Raw genomic sequence first — 21210 nt, 5'->3', positions numbered from 1 at the left:
CAGGAAGAAACCTTCGACAGAACCAGGCTCAGGGAGGGGCAGCCATCTGTCACGACAGGTTGGGTTAATGTACTTGGGGCAATTGCTGTTTTGGTTCTATAAAAACTACATCTTAAAATTTAGAACACATCAATTGAAATGGATCTTCTGCTATTCTGAGAAGCTTCTCTGTTACGCTAGTTATTTGTATTATTCGTAGTAGAATTACAAATATCAGATGCGTATCCATGGATGTGTTTTAAATGTTTGTACAATACTTAAAAACATGTGGCCTGCATCTAAAATTGCAAGACAACTGACAACATAAAAACAAATTTTAGCAGCTAGTTTGAGGTTTTTTAGAGTTAGACCTGCAGTCACGCAGTTGATCAATGTCCTCAGGATAGAAATTGTTCCTCTGCCCACAGACTGAGCCACAGCACTGGCTCCTGAATAAACAGCTGCAAGTGTTGTACTAACTGTAGATGAAGACGTTTCTGTACGTCTAGAGGCCTTTCTCTGAATCACAGAAGTAGGTTGGTCTGCCATGTTCTGAGTTTCTCTCAGTAGTTCCAAGGCTCTGGCCTCAGAAGGATTATCACCTAACTCAGCTTGAGTCGAGGCATTTCTGTGAGTCACAGAAGTAGGTTGGTCTGCCATGTTCTGAGTTTCTCTCAGTAGTTCCAAGGCTCTGGCCTCAGAAGGATTATCACCTAACTCAGCTTGAGTCGAGGCATTTCTGTGAGTCACAGAGGTGTGTTGTTCAGCTGTGTTCTGCTGAATTTCAGTCAGGGACTCCAAACCTTGTGTAGGATTTGGTGACTGAGATTGTCCCAGGGTTGATCTGATGAGCTGTCCAGCTTTTTTACAAACCCAGGGAATCACATCAAACGTCAAAATCATAATTGGCATCTTTGCGTATCAAGCAAGTCCTGTAGATATTACACTAACTCTGTAATCAAATTCTTTGGTTACTTTTGCAAGACTGTGCTGTGTAACACATAAGAGAGATTTGGCCCTACTTAAGGGTTTAAGAGCAGAAGATTCCAAACATCAAAGGCTTTGGTGTGACCTCACAGATGAGTCACAGGTTTGAATGGTAACATTCCAGAGGGCTGTGACCAATGGTGACATTGTTGTTACCATGGCAACAGTGTTTTCCTTTAAATAAAAGCTGCTTACAAACTGGCTGTATGTATAAATACATTTACCATTTAGCCCAAGGGGCGCAGCTATATATATTCTGAGGTGTATGCAGACACATTTTTAGCCCACATGTCAAAAAAGTAACTTAAAGGGCCAAATTGTCATGTTTTTGACATCAAATCGCATCCCTAAACAGCGCAAACGTAAGTAAAATACCGGCTTCCGTTATGCATTAGGGGTAATGGCGGGAAGTCAGGAACGCTGTGGATAATTCTAAGGGGACGATTTGCTGACAGTCTAGTATTCCTGACTTTGCGCCACTACCCATAATTCATAGCGGAAACGGGTAGTTTACTTCCGTTTGCGCTGTTGTTTACGATTGCGGGCTTACACACATTTTGACACTGCAGTTTCTTTTACCTGGCCTAAATGGTACCACATCGGACGTGGATACATTGCAAGGATGTTTTAAAAAGCAGCGAAGTAACAGGGCCTCACCCGTCACTTGTGTAAATGACAAGAAACTATGGCCTTAAGTCAGCTACATCGACATTATCAGTTACCTTGTTTTTTCCGAACTAATAAAGTCGCCTGTTACAGCACAAAGTAACCGAATTTTCTCATTAACTCTGACTCTAACTTTGGGTAACCGGGAGTATAAAACCGAACAGCGGAAGTAGCCGTCTGTCACGGCAGCCTACGTGTGCTCTTCCAGAAACCTGTGGATATGGTGTTTTATTCTTAGTTTTCTGGCTCTAGCAATCTTTGTATGAAAGCTGCAGTTCTTTCCCAGACTATGTGAATAGTTTATAGAATTGTAGTCCCCCAGTTTTTCCTATTAATTAAAGCTGTTGATCTTTTTGCTCTAAAGCCATATTGTTTTTCACAAATTAATTTATATTTTTCTAAAAATATATTAAATTTTTGAGCAAACCACAACAGAGAGCAATGAGACATTTTAATGTAACATGTTTATCTTTCAGTCCAAGGTCAGAATCTGAATAATTGTGTCCACTTTACTGATGTTCTTGGCTGAGTCCAAGCTCAGATCTTCATATCTGAGTCTAACTGATAGATTTTAATCCCAGAGTTCAGGTCAGTGCAGTTTGTTCTTTGGACTTTGTCCTCAGCATCTTGCATTTGGGTCCTACCGTGCTATATTCCACTAATATAGAATAGAATAGAATTGAATAGAATAGAACTTTATTGTCATTATACAAACAATGAAATTCCATTTAGAACAACCATCCCAGAGGACAGACAAGACTAACATAGGGCAGATGGGTGTCAGCAGCCACTGTCGGGATGCCGCCAGCACAATTAATCCCAGGAAGAAAGAAACAAGGATGGTTGGGTTAAAAAAATTCATCTAGTACTGTGAACATATTGAGCACCAGAGATGGAGACGCGAGGGTCAGGGCATTGTGGAGCCAGACCCCAGTTCCCAGCCAAAACAGTTCGCTGATAGCAATGGATGTTCGTCAGTGGCCGTGGTATCCCAGATCCAGCTCACCCAATTCACAGAGAGGGCTGTGGGGAAGACCATCTGTCACACACTGCCCCGGAGAGCTATGATTACCAGCCTCAAGGCCGGCTACAGAGCCAAATTCCTGATTCCTGCTTGTTATTTTCCAGCAGCCTTCAGTTCACTGGGGGACCCACTCAGTAAATCCAATAATCCAAATTGTTTTGTTACCATCCTCGCCGTGCAGGAACCGAAGCTTATCTCCAGATCTAATCCCTTCCGCCTGCGAGCACGTTCTCAGCTGGACTACGCATCCAGCTTGCGGCTCAGGTCCAACAGGCTCTGAGTCTGTGTCTGTACGGCTCTGCACAGCCCACCCATCTGGTTGTCAGGATCTGAACTGCTGCCCAGATTTTCTTAATTTCCCAGTAAATCAGGTATCCTCCGAGCCCAAACGGACGAGATCCCGTTAGCAAGAAGCCCAATATGTAGACGCCTTCCACGTCCTCAACCCCTAGCACTGAAAGACACACAGGTCTCCATGTGCTCCACAAATCGAAGACATATCTGACGGGTTCAGTACCACTAGGACAAGCAAGCTCCCCTTTCCCCGATCTCATACTGGAGAAAATACAATCAATGGTGTTGAGGGCCCAGTTTGCCAGATCCATGTTGCTTCTTAATCTTGTTCTTATTTGGTCATTGTGTGAGAAAGGCACTTACAGCAAGTGGCAAGCAAGAGAGATGGGGGAAGGCAGAAAGGCAGGAGAGAGATAGGACGCGACCGTCTCCGTCAGAGAGCAGGAGGGAATATTACTGGTGTTATTGGAGCTATATGTGGTTTATTTTTATTTCCATTCACCCATCAGGCAGGGTAGTGAGCTGTAAACCACCTTTAAATTGTTCCTGTCTCAATGGCCTTTCCAGAGATAGGAATTTAATAGACAAACATCCCATTGTAGTCCCGTGAGAAGTCATGGAGCCTGTTTTCTGTCTTTACCTGGCTCTGAGGCTGGGCAGTTTTATTGTATGTATTTACTGTATAAAGAGTGACTTGCTGGGACGGCCCGGTGTGCGTTCACTGATGCCTGAGCTGAGAGCGACTGCTCCTCCTTTAAGAATTAAACTCTCACTACAAGAGCTGGTCGAGTGGGCTGACAGTTTTTATTTTCAGTTGTCATATTTTTACTTTATCATAGTCTTCAGCTTCAGCTTTAACGGAGGAAGGACTTCCTAATAAATTGGACAATGAGCATGGACCATGCAGTCCTTGAAGGTCCAAACTGAACCCTCAATTCTCTTTAACCTTTATGCCCCTCCCCTCCCTCTTCAGGGTAACCAACCAGGAGACAGCAAATTATTCACCTCTGCCATCACTGAGAGAAGGCCCTGCAGAGGCTCAAAGAAGTCCTGTAACCTAGGAGGGGCACAGGAACAGCCTTCAAAGTGGGACATGTGGTGTGTTCCTTTATTACTACGATGGCATGTTAGGACCACTGAAGGCCACACCCCTCTGATCATGTGATCATGTTGTGCTCCTCTTCCTCAGAGCATCCACCTGTGCTTCCTCTCCTCTCTCCTCCACCTGTTCCAGTGAGGGAACGTCATCCATGATGGAGGAGCTGCTGTAAAGTGCTGAGAGTTTCCTCCAGAGTGAGACCTCTGGCACAGTTCAGAGGATCTACCGCAGCAGCAGAGACCCTCATGGACACTAAAAGGCTCAAACACACAACAACAACATCACACTGACTCCACTCTGACATCACTGATCAATAATCAATGAACAAACAGATCAAACTGATTGATCAGCCATCAGAGGAGTCAGATCAATGGAGCTGCTTCTGTTCCTGATGATCCCTGTTTGATCCTGGACCTGAGCTCTCCCTGGAGAGGAGACACAAGACAAAGACACACAGACACACACACACACACACACACACACACACACAGCAAATGGTTCCTGGTTGTCCCAGCATCAAACACACATCCATGAAGCAGCAGTGCTGTGGAGCTGGAATGAGGAAAGTTCATCTCTGATCAAATCGGCTGGAACAGAGCTCATTAATCCCTCTGCTGGAAGGTGCTGGCAGCATCTGTCCTTCACAAAGACTCTGATTCTACTCAGATCTGCAGACTCTCATCCTCCTTCCTGGTTTAGGAACCAGCAGCTCCAGCTGCACCAACCCTGGGAGATCACAAACCCCCTGCTGGGCTGACTGGATCAGACTGGGCACACTGATCCAATAATGAGGACTGAAGAAGAGGAAGGGCTCATGTTAACGTGGACTGTTTGGATCTCCTGATCTCAAAGTGTTTCTGTTGTGTTTGAATGGCTTGTTGTTGAAGCTGCTGCTGCTTTGGTTCCATTAAATGTTCAGCTCAGCAGTAATTGCCTCTGCTTCATCCTCTGTGTGCTCTCATGTTTTAAAGGGAGAGTTTGTCAGAAAGTCCAAATCCTCCATGTGAGGAGAGAGCTGGATCCAGCCCTTCCCCATCAAAATATTTTTTATACTTTAATCCCTGATTAGTGACTAAATATTGATCTGCAGTAGAAACGTATTTAGGAGAATGCTTGTGAATATAAAGCATTACAAGATTACGCTCACCCAGCCCCCAGTTTTTCAACATAAACACTGATAACACAACAACAGCAATCAGCTGATTTACGTGCAGTCTGTCTGCACAAGCACAAAGAGGCGGCGCCGGTGAGCTCAGATGGAGCAGAAGAAAGTTTTCTCCTTGTAACCTCCATTAAAACTTTACTGGGAAACAGCTGGAGGTCCTTCATCAACCACCTGATCAATAAGTGAAGAAAAGAGAACTTTGTAGCTGCTCCATCCACCCTGTTTGTTTCACACAGGGAAAAACTGCAGTACGGAAGTTAAAATATGCAGATGAACTGTTAATGTGAAAAAGTATTTCTTATCCAGTTACTCAGGTAATCGATGGAATAATCGATAGAATAATTGATTACTAAAATAATTGATAGGTACAGCCCTAATGAAATTTGCAAGCCAATGCATCACCTTCTCACATAGAAACAACAGGATTCAGGTGATAGAGCGATTGTTGTAAGTAAGTAAAGTTTATTTATTTAGTGCTGTACACAGACAAAAAGTCACAAAGTGCTGTACAATAATTAAAACACAACATCAAAAAAAAACCAGATAAAACACCATGTTAAAACATAACATTACCATCTTAAAAGAAAAAGAATAAAAATAAAGTCAACAGAAAGTCTGGTTAAAGAGAAAAGTTTTCAGCTGTTTTTTAAAAGACTCCACAGAGTCAGCTAAAAGGAGCTGGAGTGGTAAACAGTTCCAGAGCTTTGGCACCACTGCCTGAAAAGCTCTGCCCCTCCCTGGTTCATAGTCTTTTATGTGGGACAACTAAAAGATTTAGATTTTGTTGTGTGTGAGCCTGTTGACTTATGTAAAATTGATGCAGGCATTTAAAAACAATTTTAAAAAATAATAATACAAAAATGATTGGATTGGTATCGTATCGGCGATATCCAAATGTAAAATATCGGCATCTGACATAAAAAAAAGTGGTATCGTGCCGTCCCTAGTAAGAATAATAAGTGCTCATGTAATAAAACTAATGACACTACAAAGTGATAAACAATATGAGTAAATATATCCCCATACAATAATACACATAGTAAGGACAAAGTAGAGGTCCGTTAAGAGACCACATTAACCATACTTACATATGAGGAGCAGGATAATTACTGCTAAATGTGGGGGAAAAGTTATAGACCATATAAGAAGCTGATAAAGACAGCTAGGGAGAGAAGAAGTACAAGCAGAAGAAGGAGGAGAGAAAATATCGACAGTATAAGGGAAGAGAAAGCACAAAGAGTAAATGGGGTTATTAGGGACAAAATAGTACAGGCAGTGTGTGAAATATATATAGTTACAGATATCCACCACTATTGGAGGGAAAGAGTAGGACTCATGTCTTCTCTTCACTCTCACCACACGCTCTCCCTGGAGCTCCCTCCTCAGGGTGGGGCCCTGGTAACCCTATCCTTCCATAGAGGTCTTTCCAATCGCTGTCTGGCCCCTCACCCTGGACCAATTTGCTATGGGAGACCCTACTACGGGGACAGGCCCCTGGACAACATAGCTCCTGGGATCACTGGGACACACAAACCCCTCCACCACGATAAAGTGGCGATTCACGACCCCAGTCAAGCGCTGTCCCTATTTTAAATTTTTTAACAGGAACAGTGCATGTTAAAATATAAGATATAAATCTGTCAGATTTTTGTTAAGCTGCTCATTTCAATGTGTAGTCCCTAAGAAGGTCACGTGATAATTTACAACAAAAGATAAATGTAAAGAATACTGAGTTAAAAAGTGATCACAGGTCTGGGTTGTTTGAGATGAGCCTTAAAATAGGAGTGAAAGTAAAATCATAAGTAAATCATCTTCTTTCGGCTCCTCCATTCTGCAGTTGCCACAGTGGATCATTTGCCTTCACCCATGGATTCATAGTTACAGAAGAAAGATTACAAGATTAAATTTATTAACAAACCAGATACATAAATCCCCTCCTCTTCCTCAGAGCATCCACCTGTGCTTCCTCTCCTCCACCTGTTCCAGTGAGGGAACGTCCTCCACGATGGAGGAGCTGCTGGAAAGTGCTGAGAGTTTCCTCCAGAGTGAGACCTCTGTCATAGTTCAGAGGATCTACGGCAGCAGAGACCTTCATGGACACTAAAAGACTCAAACACACAACAACAACATCACACTGACTCCACTCTGACATCACTGATCAATAATCAGAGAACAAACAGATCAAACTGATTGATCAGCCATCAGAGCAGTTGGATCAATGGAGCTGCTTCTGTTCCTGATGATCCCTGTTTGATCCTGGACCTGAGCTCTCCCTGCAGAGGAGACACAAGACAGTCAGACACACACACACACATACACACACACACACACACACACACACACACACACTAAACAACGAAACAAACCTTTGACTTTGAGCACCACTGTTTTGTATCTCAGTATGTCACCAGCAATGTAGACTCCGCATCTGTATTCTCCACTGTCTCTCTCTGTGGGCTGATCCAGGGTCAGACTGAGGTCTCCAGTTCTCAGCAGGTCTTCATTTATCTTCGTTCGGTCTCTGTAATCCTGGTGCTGTTTGTCAGGCTGGTCAGAGCTGTTCTTATAGACATGAACCCACTTTAATGGAGCAACGCACCACCACTGCACTTCAGCATCTCCAGGCAGGTTTTCAGTGGTTTTGAAGGGCAGCTGGACAGACTCCGCCCCCTCCTCCACCTCCACCTGACAGACTGAGAGGACAACAAACACAACATTAGCTGTACAAAGTGTGATTGATGCTGACAGAGCAGCATCGTGTGACTCTTGTTGTTCACAGAATGAAGTGATGGAGTGGCGCCTCCTTCAGGCAGAAACAGCTCATGGAGATCAATAATGATTCCAGCAAAAATAAGAGTGGAGCTGCAAATTCTATTGATGAAATATTCTGGGATCAATAGACTGATCAGTTTCTACTCTGTGATCTATCAGCTGCAGATCCAACTGTGTCAAACAGCAGGAGTGTCAAACCATCTACTTTGGTTACATGTGCTCTGTTAGAGCTCTTAATAGTCAGGATTTTAATTCTAAATGATTTGATGTTTTTAGCAGAAACATTCAATTCAATTTTATTCATATAGCGCCAAATCACAACAAAGAGTCACCTCATGGCACTTTATATTATAAAATAAAGATCCTACAATAACACAGAGAAAACCCAACAGTCAAAACGACCCCCTATGAGCAGCACTTGGTGACAGTGGGAAGGAAAAACTCCCTTTTAACAGGAAGAAACCTCCAGCAGAACCAGGCTCAGGGAGGGGGGGTCATCTGCTGTGTGGGGGGAGAGACAGGACAAAAGACCCACTGTGGAAGAGAGACAGAGATTAATAATAACTAATGATTAAATACAGAGTGGGGTATAAACAGAGAAAAAAAAGAGGTGAATGAAAAAAAACACTCAGTGCATCATGGGAACTCCCCAGCAGCCTAGGCCTATAGAAGCATAACTAAAGGAGGGTTCATGGTCACCTGATCCAGCCCTAACTATAAGCTTGATCCTAAAGGAAAGTTTTAAGCCTAATCTTAAAAATAGAGAGGGTGTCTGTCTCCTGAATCCACGCTGGGAGCTGTGTAGTAGGAATGAGATCTCACAAACATGTTGATGGTTTGGAGGAAGTAACCTCAGAATGATCAGTTGGAGAGAGAGTCTACTGAACATGAAGATGTCTTTGAGAAGCTTATGAATATTTTTTTTTTCTAATCTGTGGGTTGCATTACGCTAATGTTGTGTTTTTGTATGTTTTCTGTTTTAGCTATTTAACTGTGTGTTTGCTTCCTATTGACTGTTCCTTCCTCATGTGTCCAGTTCCCTGTGTTTAGGCTGTTCTGGTGTCTGTGCTGTCCCTGTTTATTCCTTCCTGATTATTTTTTTCTCTAATATCTAAAATGTTATTCGTAAAGAAATCCATGAAGTCACTACTAGTTAAAGTGAAAGGAATACTCGGCTCTACAGAGCTCTGACTCTTTGTCAGTCTGGCTACAGTGCTGAAAACAAACCTGGGGTTGTTCTTATTTTCTTCAATTAATGATGAGTAGTAAGATGTCCTAGCTTTACGGAGGGCTTTTTTTTAATAGAGCAACAAACTCTTTTTCCAGGCTAAATGAGCATCTTCTAATTTAGTGAGACGCCATTCCCTCTCCAGCTTTCGGGTTATCTGCTTTAAGCTGTGCGTTTGTGAATTATACCACGGAGTCAGGCACTTCTGATTTGAAGCTTTCCTTTTCAGAGGAGCCACAGTATCCAAAGTCATACGCAGTGAGGATGTAAAACTATTGAGGAGATAATCGACCTCACTGGGAGCAGAGTTTAGGTAGCTGCTCTGCACTGTGTTGGCGCTGAAGAAATGATGACAGGAAAGGATGCTCTCCGAACTGTCGTTTGGTGGACAAGCTCAAACAACAGTCAGGACCTGTTCCCTGGACCGAAGGCGCAGGGAAGCAAGTCCTCATTCACCAATGAAAACTACAGACGACAAGCTGAAGTCATACAAGGCTAACCACCCCAGCTTGCCTTAAATCAAGTGCAACTCCAGACAGGAAGTGCAAGTCCAGCCTCTGTACAGGAGGCCAGGCCATATGTTGACTTGAGACCGACAATATGTAGCCAGTATCTCTCAACGTCACGTACTAGCTCAGTCACTGCAGTCTTCCCCATATTGAACCGAACTGAGACATTTGAACCAAACTGAAGCAATTTAATGGCACCTGGGGAAACCTGTGCAGGTGCTTTGAGTTTAGTAGATGATTAGTGTGTCACACTCAGTTTAAAATATTCATGCTCTGCAAAATTTGGGCGGATTTCTCCACAGTGTTCTAATTTTTTGAAATCCTGTTTTTGTGGGGTTTATGAGCTGGAAACCCAAATTATGTAAAAAATAAACAAATAAATACTTGAAATCATTTAAATTGTGGGCCCTGAATGTATAATCCATGAAAGTTTAACTTTTTGAATGGAATTATGGAAATTAATCAACTTTTCCATGATATTCTTATTTTTTGGAATGGGTCTGTAACACACACATGAAACAATGGAACAAACAAGAAACATCCTGGACCTGCAGAGGCACAAGACAGTCTCACATGCACACACACACACACACACACACACACACCTACCTTTCACTTTGAGCAGCACTGATTTTACTGTGATTTGGAAGTTATCAAGTGAGACTCCACATCTGTATCTCCCACTGTCTCCATCTGTGGGGTACATCAGGGTCAGACTGAGGTCTCCAGTTCTCAGCGGGTCTTCATTCATCTCGGTTCGGCCTCTGTAAACCTGGTTCTGTTTGTCAGGCTGGTCAGAGCCGTTCTCGTACCCGTGGACCCACTTGATTGGTTTAGGTTGATAACGCTCCCACTGCACTGCAGCATCTCCAGGCAGGGTTTGTGTGGTTTTGAAGGGCAGCTGGACAGACTCCGCCCCCTCCTTCACATCTACCTTACAGACTGAGAGGACAAACAAATACAACATGAGCTGTACAGAGTCTGATTGGTGCTCACAGATCAGCATCATGTGACTCTTGTGCACAGAATGAAGTGATGGAGTGGCGCCAAAACAACAGCAAAAACAACAGCGGAGCTGCAAATGAGGCCGAGAGGAACACAAAGTGAGATGAATTCTAATAATTGAATATTCTGGGATCAATAGACTGATCAGTTTCTACTTTGTAATCTATCAGCTGCAGATCCAACTGTGTCAAACAGCAGGACCAAACACAAACACACAGACTTTGTCTCCATCAGCAGTTGCAGGTAAACTGCAGCAACACTGTGACTCAGACAGTTTGTCTCTACCTGCAGGGCTTCCTTCCTGCTGTCAGTCACAGATGGATCAACAGGTTGTGGATAGAAAGCAGATTCCTTCAGCAGAGGATCCATACAGTATCACACTGGAAGCATGGGGTCAGGAAAAGAATCCATGATCATGGGACTCTGAGCCAGTTTGAAGCTGAAACTCTGAACCTGCTCCAGACCAGCTGATGTGCTCAGCATCAGTTACCATGGTGAGGAATTTCAGAATAACCATGCAGGAAATACTGCCAGTACCTGCCCACACGTGCTGACCGCTCCGTCACTGAGTGATGTTCCCCGGCTCCTAGTGCCGATTGTTCAGTTCCACTCTACACTAAAACATGTTCAGCTGGACAGTTTGTGCAAAGTCTAGAAAATCTACTGTGTCATCCAATTTATTAAATATTCAATTCTAACAGTTTCTTTGCTGCCTCCATCTACTTTGGTTACATGTGCTCTGTTAGAGCTCTTAATAGTCAGGATTTTAATTCTAAATGATTTGATGTTTTTAGCAGAAACATTCAATTCAAATTATCATACAAGAAAACAGTCACCTTAAAAGCTGCTGCTTTAACGCGTTAATGAGTGAAAATAACAGGCAGCAAAATGACTTCATTCACATGAACTGTGTTTCTCTTCCAGTCACTGACCTCTAACCTTTGACTTCACCTACTGCAGAGAACTTTTCTTCTTCTTCTGTTTGATAGAAGAATCCAGTAGTGATGTTACAATAATCCATCAGTCTGTATGGGCCCTGCTCTGTTAAACCTCCTGCACTACACTCTGTGGTGCTGAGGTGTGGTTTGAGGCATGGCTGCAGGGGAGACCGATGGGCACACAGAGGACTTTATGATCTGCTCGTCAGTCCAACATGGATCATTGCTGCTCACTTAGAGTCCAATAGTCTCTGCAAACCTGCCCCTCTGCTACTGAGACAAATGGCCCTCCACCTCTGGCTGTCAGCTCCGTCTCTCCATCACTCTCCCTGTGGATACAATACAAGTGAGCTGACGCATCCTTCAGCGGAGACTGTGGGCCAGTAAGGAGCAGCTGCAACATGTGCTTTACATTGGAAACAGCGACAAGGCTGGACCTAACCATGCCTTTTTAGTTCCTATTATTTGAATTAGATTTAAATTTCAGGGAATTCCCCTGGAAAAAGTTACATTTTAAAGCTCAGTAAGTGCAAATAGTTTGCTGATTTAATGAAAAACCTAATTAAATCATCCAGATTACAGTTTGATTGGGGTTTTGCCATCATGGAGCAGCCCTAATAGCTCAGAGGATCTCATAGTTTTTCCACTCAGCTGATTGAATTCAAAGGTTAGGAGCTGAAGAATCAAACTGCGCTCCTCCTTCCACCTTTGGAGGATCATTCAGTGACAGCCAGGATTAGACCATCAGCTGGGACACAGGAAAACATGAGGTGGGAAGATTTTCCTTCCTCTACACTGACTCAATCATTTCTGTATATTTCTGCAAGTCTGCTCATGTTAGAGCTCTGACTTCAGTTCAGGAGATGGGGCTTCAGCTGAGGAGGAAGAGGAGGAGGAAATGAGGAAGGAGAGAGCAGTGGTGGAGGAGGCAGATGAAGAAGAGGAGAAAGAGATGATGGTGTGGCGATGACACAGAGTGTATAACACCCAAAGAGGAGGCAGGGGAGAGGCTCAGGAACTTTGAGCCATCATGGACTCCCACTCCTTCATCCAGCCCTGTGTGGATCATCAGCTCTAAAATGTCAGCTCACTCATCTTCTGACTGTCTGTGCTCTTGTTGGATTCCACTAATTATATACGAAGTAGTCCTAAATCACACTGGAGATGGATTTTCTCTTCATCCGCACTGATTCTGTTCATTTGGACCTGATTGTTTTGATGCTCTTTGATAACCATCCATCCATTCTCTTCCGCTTATCCTGTTCAGGGTCACTGAGGTGGTTAAACAACTCCTTGGTGGCAGGGCCCCTGGGGTGGATGAGATTCACCCTGAGCTCCTGAAGGCTCTGGATGTTTTAGGGCTGTCTTGGTTGACACACCTCTGCAACATCATGTGGAGATCTGGGGCGGTGCCACTGGATTGGCAGACTGGGGTGGTGGTCCTCATCTTTAAGAAGAGTGTTCTTCAACTATCCTGGCAGTCAGACTCAAGGTCTATGCCAGGGTGCTGGAAAAGAGGGTCCGTCCCTTAGTCAAATCTCGGATTCAAGAAAAACAATGCTGGTCGTGGAATGCTCGACCAGCTCCTCATCCTCTCTAAGCTATTTAAGTGTGAATGTGAATTTGCCCATCGAGTCTACATGTGTTTTGCAAATTTGGAGAAGACATTCAACTGCATCCCTTGTGGTATCCTGTGGGGGGTGCTGTGGGAGTATGGGTTGTCTGGCCCATTGCTGCAGATCCCTTCTTCTGCAGACAGCTCCTCTGGAGCTTCAAGCTGCTTCTCTTTAGAAGGAGACCTACAAACCTTTGCATCCAGCCACAAAGACTCCATGGGCTCCTCTGGATCAGCAAACATCATTTTCACTCTCATTACTGTTGGACTTCACAATAAAAGCCTCAGATTTATGGATGCTCCACCCCGACCTTTGACACCATCCAAATGATGGATCAAAGTGTTTGAATGCTCTCAGCAGCTTTCAAACTCTTGGTACTTATGCATTTAGACTGATTTGGACTCAACAAAACTGTTGATGTGATCCAAACTAAAATCATGCCAGAGGATTTTATTTTGAAATTCTGATCATTTAAACTGCATATTTAATCATCTTCTGTTCATTTAAATGCACAGTTGCTCCACCTCACATTTTTGGCTTTTAGAGAAAAAAAGCAAAGAATTTAGATTATTTGAAGGAACTTAAAATAGATTCAAACTAAAAGCATTTAGAGAATAAAATCCTACATTACCTCTGACCTTTGACCTGAATCTACAGCACTGACCTTTGACTTTCAGCTCCACTTCTTTCCTCAGCAGGATGTTTCCCTCCTCGCTGTAGACGGTGCAGATGTAGGTATAGGTGTCTCTGTCTGTGGGGTGTTTCAGGGTCAGACTGAGGTCTCCAGTTCTCAGCAGGTCTTCATTCATCTCTGTTCTTTCTCTGTAACGTCTGTGCTGTTCTTCGTGCTGGGCAGAGCTGTTCTGATACAGGTGGACCTCCCTGCCAATTATGTCCGTCCACTCTACTTCAGCATCTTCAGGCAGCTGAACTGTGGTTTTGAGGGGCAGCTGGACAGACTCCACCTCTGACTTAACCTTCACCTTGGGGACTGAGAGGACAACAAGGTTATTATCAATAACAAAAACAAACAAAATAATGAAAACTGAAATTGAAAAGGCATTTTCATTAAGTGAAATAAAAAAATGTAAAAATTTAAATTAAAAGGAAAAAAAAACAATGACTAAGTTTATTTTAAAACCTTCTGAATTGTTATGAAATCACTTTTTCCACTGTAGCAGTTTTAGCTGAGAGCGCCATCCAGCATCACGGCCACGCAGCAAGGTCCCAACCATAACTGAGCGTTTTCAGCTAAAAATCACTGCTGGCTACTTATTACACAGTTAATACATGTGCTGAAGGACTGATTCAGACCTTCATGCTGCACTCTGACTCCTCTACATCACACATGTTGGCCAGGAAGTGGAAGCTGTTACCACGACAACTCACTCAAACTCCTTTGCCTGCTGATGCTGCTCTGTTTGCACACAAGACGAACATTCAGAAGTGCATCCAGCTCTGACCTCTCAGGAGTGACACAGTCCAAACTCTGGCTCCAGCCTCAGCAGACCTCACTAACACGTTAATCTGCTTCGTAGTTCAGCCCTCTGCTCAACACAGTTGAAGCTGGTATTCCCGTCCTTGAAACCTTTCAGTGTCATTTAGCCATCACTTGCTAATAGACATTATTCTCTGCTAACTTTATCCATGTTCACCGTGCCTGTTTTACACGTTGTTGCCAACTCCACAGGAAGTAAAGTAGCTATTGGCTGCTAAAAGTCACTAGAAGTCACTGTATGATGTCATCACCCAATTTGCAATTTGCTCGGCGCTGAAGCGAGGTCCAGGCGATACCAAAGTGTATGAAGGGACGCAGTACTAAGGCTGTATGTACACAAAACAGTGGAGGATTTCAGGTTTCTAGTATGTCTCCAAAACTTTCCAGAAGTCGCTGACATCACTATAAAAGGTGCCTAAATTTGTCGTTACTCACTTTTGGGGGGAAAACAAAAGTTACTGGGGGGGGTCTGCAAAGTCGCTAAATCCAGCGACACCTGTTTTATGGCTTTCATGTCTCTAAAGGCCACTCAACTCTACGAAGTCACCTCCACCTCCTGCTCCCACAGGCTCCTGATTAGTCTGGATGTTCTTGACTGGTTTGCTAACAGAGACAAAGATGTTTATCAGCTGCTGTTTGCTGCTATAGAAATAATCCAGCTGATCGGGGAGAACTCCATCTGACACTCTGATGCAGCCGTGACTCTGACTGATTTCTCTCCACGTTCAAAGGCTGAGAGCATCAGTTAATAAAAAGCTCAGAAATAAAGAGAGAGGCTGCTCACAGCAAAGAGAGGCACTAAAGCAGAGACAAAGGTGAAACCATCAGCCCTGAGTCTCACTCAGGTAGTGGTTCAGTGGATGGGAGATGCTAACTGTGCAAATCTTGGCTTCATACATGCATATTCAGACATAACTGCATTTGTGAGCTGTGGTGGTTTAATCTGACTGCTTTACTCATTGTTCCTGTTGTTGTGTTGTTTTCGCACTGTAGTCAGGTTGCATGGATAAACTAGTGGACCTCACTTTTATGTCTTTGTGCCTTGGTGTACTGCCACCATGCCATTATGTGGTATAACATCATAATAACATATTTACAGCACTGTGGAATAAAATTGTGTTCAATATTATTCCATTCATTCTCAGCAATTCTGTATGCTGAATAATTATTATTTACATATTATAAATGGCTTATTTACTATTCTGTAATTAGGTGTATTTGAATAGTTAAGCAAAAATAAACATCTTTTGGATGAAAACACGTCCAAAACCAGGTCAAACACCCTTAATCACACATTTCCTAAAAAGCCTATGTCCTCTAGATTGCATTGATACTTGTCCCACCCTCCTCAGTGTCATGGACATGACATAGTTTTATAGTGTGTATCATACTGAAATACAGCTTTATCTGTCCATGAAGCCAGATGACACACATCAATTAGTTAAACTGCAGGGATGTCTTAAAGACATTAAGGCCTGGATGACCTCTAATTTCCTGCTTCTAAATTCAGATAAAACGGAAGTTCTTGTACTCGGCCCCACAAATCTTAGAAACATGGTGTCAAACCAGATACTTACTCTGGATGGCATTACTTTGGCCTCCAGTAACTCTGTGAGAAATCTTGGAGTCATTTTTGACCAGGATTTGTCCTTCAATGCACATATTAAACAAATATGTAGGACTGCTGTTTAGCATTTGTGCAATATTTCTAAAATTAGAAACATCCTTTCTCAGAGTGATGCTGAAAAGCTAATTCATGCATTTATTACTTCTAGGCTGAACTATTGTAATTCGTTATTATCAGGCTGTCCTAAAAGCTCCCTGAAAAGCCTTCAGCTGATCCAAAATGCTGCAGCTAGAGTACTGACAGGGACTAGAAAGAGAGAGCAGATTTCTCCCATATTGGCTTCTCTTCATTGGCTCTCTGTTAAATCTAGAATAGAATTTAAAATCCTTCTCCTCACCTACAAGGTCTTGAATAATCAGGCCCCATCTTATCTCAAAGACCTCATAGTCCCATATCACCCCAACAGAGCACTTCACTCTCAGACTGCTGGCTTACTTGTGGTTCCTAGGATACTTAAGAGTAGAATGGGAGGCAGAGCCTTCAGCTTTCAGGCGCCTCTTCTGTGGAACCAGCTCCCAGCTTGGATTCAGGAGACAGACACCCTCTCTATTTTTAAGATTAGGATGATTGTTGGGTTTTCTCTGTAATTATTGTAGGCTCCTTACCTTACACTATAAAGCACTTTGAGGTGACTGTTCATTGTGATTTTGGGCTGTATAAATAGTGAGTTAAATTGAAAATACTTAAGTACATGAGGCTGTAACAGTGATGCATCCTAAAAAAAATAATCAACAATCAAGTGGTACAAAGGGGGCCCCAAATTTCAGTTCAATTCAGTTTTATTTATATAGCACCAAATCACAACAAACAGTCGCCTCAAGGTGCTTTGTATTGTGGGTAAAGACCCTACAATAATTACAGAGAAAACCCAACAGTCAAAACGACCCCCTATGAGCTGCACTTGGTGACAGTGGGAAGGAAAAACTCCCTTTAAAGAGAAGAAACCTCCAGCAGAACCAGGCTCAGGGAGGGGGGGTCATCTGCTGTGAGGGGGCTGAGGGGAGAGAAAAGACATCCTGTGGAAGAGAGTCAGCCTAAATCAGTGGAATAAAGTGAAACGGAGAACTAACGGTCCCTAAGGATGGAGCTGTCAGAGGAAGAGAGCAGCACACTGAAATTATCTGTTACTGCATGGCTCTGAACCTTCACACAGCTATGGAGGATCACATGCAGAAAGGAAATGGAGATTTTCACATCTCTGCTAGAAATCATGTTCTAGTCATTGGGACTCAGATGTTACTGCATGATGACATCATCAGCAGGTCTGATGGTCACATGACCTCCCTGTCCCCTCCTCCTAGTCTCAGATTGTGTGTCAGTTTGTTCCTGATGTGTTCCTGACTCGTTCTTTGGTAACTAGTCACAGCGTCCAGTAAAGAGCTGCAGACATGTTGGATGAAGAGCAGAAGAACAGACACACTGAGCCTCCACAGTCAAGGAGCCCCCAGAGGACACCTGCTAACTATCGGCATTATGGGTAGTGTAAGAGGAGAGACTCACTTGTCATGAAATAGTGCCAAAAATGATATAAAAGACCTCCAGAAACCAGAAGAAGAACCAGGAGAACCAGGACAACCAGGAGAGCTTTGGCCCAGAATGGAAATGGTTCTGTGGAGAAACATTGAAAAACAACAATGTAACCTCTAAATTCTGATGTCCATCTACAAAACTTACTTCTGATCTTCTACATTTCTGACCTTTGACCTGCAGCACTACTTTCTGTCTCAGGATGTCTTTGTCCCTGTAGATGGTGCAGATGTATCCTCCTGTGTCTCTCTGTGTGGGCTGTTTCAGGGTCAGACTGAGGTCTCCAGTTCTCAGCAGGTCTTCATTCATCTTCATTTGGATTCTGTACACGGGTTCTGGATCAGAGCGAGTCCACTCCACCCTGGTGTCCTCGGGCAGGTCAGGTGTGGTTTTGCAGGGCAGGATGACAGACTCTGAGCCTTCCTCCACCTTCACCTCCACGTACTGGTCTGAGAGGACAATAAAGCACAATATCAACTACGATAGTAACTGGAGCCCAGTTACCATGTGGAACTAAACAGGATCAGGATCAGGAGGCGTGGCCATCTGAAAGACTGGGAGGATTGCGGCTCAGTAATGACCCTCAAAACTGATGAGCTGCCGTGGGCTAAACATGGGTGAAAATTGCTGATGCGCACACCAAATACAACTACACTTAAGGCTGTGTTTGTTTGATATATTTATTATCTTCTGTGATGAGGGTACGCCAATAAAAATGTTCATACAAATATTAAAACTCACACAAAATACAGTACCTATGTATAAAAGCGGTCATAGCTCACCCCACACCATTACTGCAGCCATTACCCTTTGACCAGGTGAGCACAATTACAAATAACCACAAAACACACCCACAGTGACACACACACAATGCCAAGAACTAATAAAGTGCACAGACACACCCATATTTGGCTCCTATAAGGAGTGAAAGGGAAAGAGTAAAGAAATGGATTGCAGACACACAACAACTAAACACAAACTATGAGAGAGAGAATACAAAGTTTGTGCTGATTTGTTGTTCACGCTGAGGTTCAGTCTGTGCTAAATGTTGCTGCTGAGTTCTTCTGGTGTGTCAGAACAATTTAGGAAACCTTTTGTCTATGGTACTCACTGTTGACCTGTAATTAAAGCAGGTGTTTGGGTTTGTTCCTGACCTTTGACCTGCAGCTGGATGTCTGTCAGTCTCTGTTCCTGTCTTCCAGCACTGATGGAGCAGGTGTAGCTGCCGCTGTCAGTCAGTTGTGGGTTCCTCAGAGTGAGGCTGAAGTCTCCAGAGTCCAGAGCATCAGACCTCACTGATGTGCGTCCGCTGTAACGCTGGTTTTGTCCTCTAAGATCATCTCCTCCTTCTCGGAGCAGGTGGACAGATTTGGGATCCAGATCACTGCGAGTCCACATCACTGTGGGGCCATCAGACATAGAACCTGAGGACTGACAGGGCAGCAGGACAGACTCCACCCCCTCATACACCTCCACCACCACAGCCAGGGCATGCTGGGAAACTGAGGACACACAAACAGACACACAAATTAAAACTGTGATTGATGTTGGATGCTATGCTGTAGAAAAGCAAGACTTTGTGGATCTCTGCAGTATTAAACATGGCAGTGCGATAATAATTTACTACAAGACAGCCCTAAAGATAATAAAAATATATATTTTTAGCTATATTTCTATTAACTTTAGCACTCTGGAGGACGGTGATGAAGACCTGGACAGTTTGCAGCTTTATATTGAGTGTTTTGAGTGAGTCATCATGGGAAACCAGACAAGACGTTGACCTGCAAAGGAACTCATGTCACGGTTAACTTTACATCAGTGGACCAGAACATCAGTCTATGGCTGTACTGATCCTCCAACAGGTGATCTGTAGCTACATCAGCACTATTTCCTGATTCTTTCTTTCATGTCTACATAAACATTTAATGCTGTTTTTTTTCTTGTTGTTTTAAATAATTTTGAAATGCTTCTTTGGCGACTGCACTGCTTTATTTCACTTGTATCATGTGATGAGAGCAGAGAGAGGAAGGAGATCTTACCGTGCAGGAGGATTACAAACACCACCAACATCTTCATGTTCCTCTGTCAGCAGCTCTCACTGTGCTGACACTCTCACACTGCTCAGAGTTCAGCTCCACACTCTGTTAGAGCTCGTCTGTGGAATGAAGTCCAGCCGGCCACACATCACTGCTGAGGAAAGAGGAGTGTCATATAATTGTCAGGGTGAGGTTGCTGCAGCCCCACCCTGTCACACACACACACACACACACACACAAAGCTCCACCTTCAGTCCTGTCACTCAAACATCCACTGTAGCTGCAGTGATTCAGATGGAGCCTCAGCAGGCTGGATCTCCTCTCCATAGATGTGTTTCCATGCAGATGATGGACAGAAAGCAGCTCCAGGATGAAGAGTGTGAGAGGAACTTGTTCCACTACAGGATTCATTACAGCACTGTGGCCTCCACAAAGCCTCACACTGTCTCAGTCCCTGTTTACAGTTTACAATGAGAGAAGGCCTGAAGCTCAGCCAATCACAGCAGAGAATGAGGACAGGAAGTGATGCGCTGACACAGCTGCGGTGATTGGAAGATTCAGCTGTCAGGGTGAGGCTGCTTCGTGCAGGTGTGAACCTGTGAGGAACCTGAACGCCTCCTCTTTCCTCAGCAGGGCTCTGTGGCAGTCTGCACTCAGTGAGAGCTCACTGAGAGCTGCAGGGGAAACAAACTGATTCTGATTCTGTTTGTGCTGCTCACACACTGAGATTAACACACTGAGATTTAGTGTCACTAATAGAGCAGACTGACTTGAATGACAGCAGAAAGAAGTGAAGCCTTAAAGGTGGAGCTAACAGATCCTTACTGTGAAGTGTGTGTTGACGTTTCTGATCATGCAATGGATTTCAATCCATTCTGTGAATGACAGGATCAACTCTGTCCTATCAGGAAACGTTGGTTATAGATGAGGAGAAAGAAAAGCTGTGAATCACTGACGGTCTGCAGAGGACACAGACAGAAAAATCCACTTTTTTTCCTGCAGAGAGCTGTGAAAGTGAAATGAGCAACATCCCTCCTTCATGAGTGTTTCACAGATCTCAGACAGATGATCTGTGAAACACTTGGATCTGTTTATTGATCGGTATCAGTGACTGGAGGAACAGCAGTGTGGTTTGAGGAGAAATAGAGCTGCTGCTGATGCAGTGATGGAGATGCTGAAATGATCAATGATCAGTCACTGAGGACACTGGAGAAGTCTGGGATCCGAGCTGCAGCTCACT

General features: G+C 43.7%; 1 protein-coding gene across 1 annotated transcript; it reads right to left on the bottom strand.

The window, feature by feature from the left end:
* Window positions 1-4141: 4141 nt before the first annotated feature.
* Window positions 4142-20084, bottom strand: LOC115775811 (uncharacterized). The gene is made up of 9 exons (XM_030723336.1): window positions 19974-20084; window positions 19089-19436; window positions 18105-18383; window positions 17908-18015; window positions 13947-14273; window positions 10333-10665; window positions 7581-7907; window positions 7192-7487; window positions 4142-4175 (listed from the first exon to the last, which is right to left on the bottom strand). Exons 1-8 carry the CDS (start codon window positions 20008-20010, stop codon window positions 7396-7398), a joined length of 1851 nt encoding a protein of 616 aa, XP_030579196.1. The 5' UTR covers window positions 20011-20084; the 3' UTR covers window positions 4142-4175; window positions 7192-7395.
* Window positions 20085-21210: the final 1126 nt, after the last annotated feature.

Source organism: Archocentrus centrarchus, unplaced genomic scaffold (genome assembly GCF_007364275.1).
Source record: "Archocentrus centrarchus isolate MPI-CPG fArcCen1 unplaced genomic scaffold, fArcCen1 scaffold_24_ctg1, whole genome shotgun sequence".
In the NCBI taxonomy this organism is placed as follows: Eukaryota; Metazoa; Chordata; class Actinopteri; order Cichliformes; family Cichlidae; genus Archocentrus; species Archocentrus centrarchus.
Note: the sequence above shows the minus strand (reverse complement) of the source record. Positions and strands in the feature narration are given on the sequence as shown.

What these genes read in the sequence shown, in the direction of transcription:
- LOC115775811 (XM_030723336.1), bottom strand. Translation starts at nt 20,010, where the DNA reads ATGAAGATGTTGGTGGTGTTTGTAATCCTCCTGCACG. An exon ending in GTTTGTAATCCTCCTGCACG is followed by an intron (nt 19,437 to 19,973) that starts GTAAGATCTCCT and finishes GTGTGTCCTCAG; the next exon opens with TTTCCCAGCATGCCCTGGCT. An exon ending in TTGGCACTATTTCATGACAA is followed by an intron (nt 14,274 to 17,907) that starts GTGAGTCTCTCC and finishes TTGTCCTCTCAG; the next exon opens with TCCCCAAGGTGAAGGTTAAG.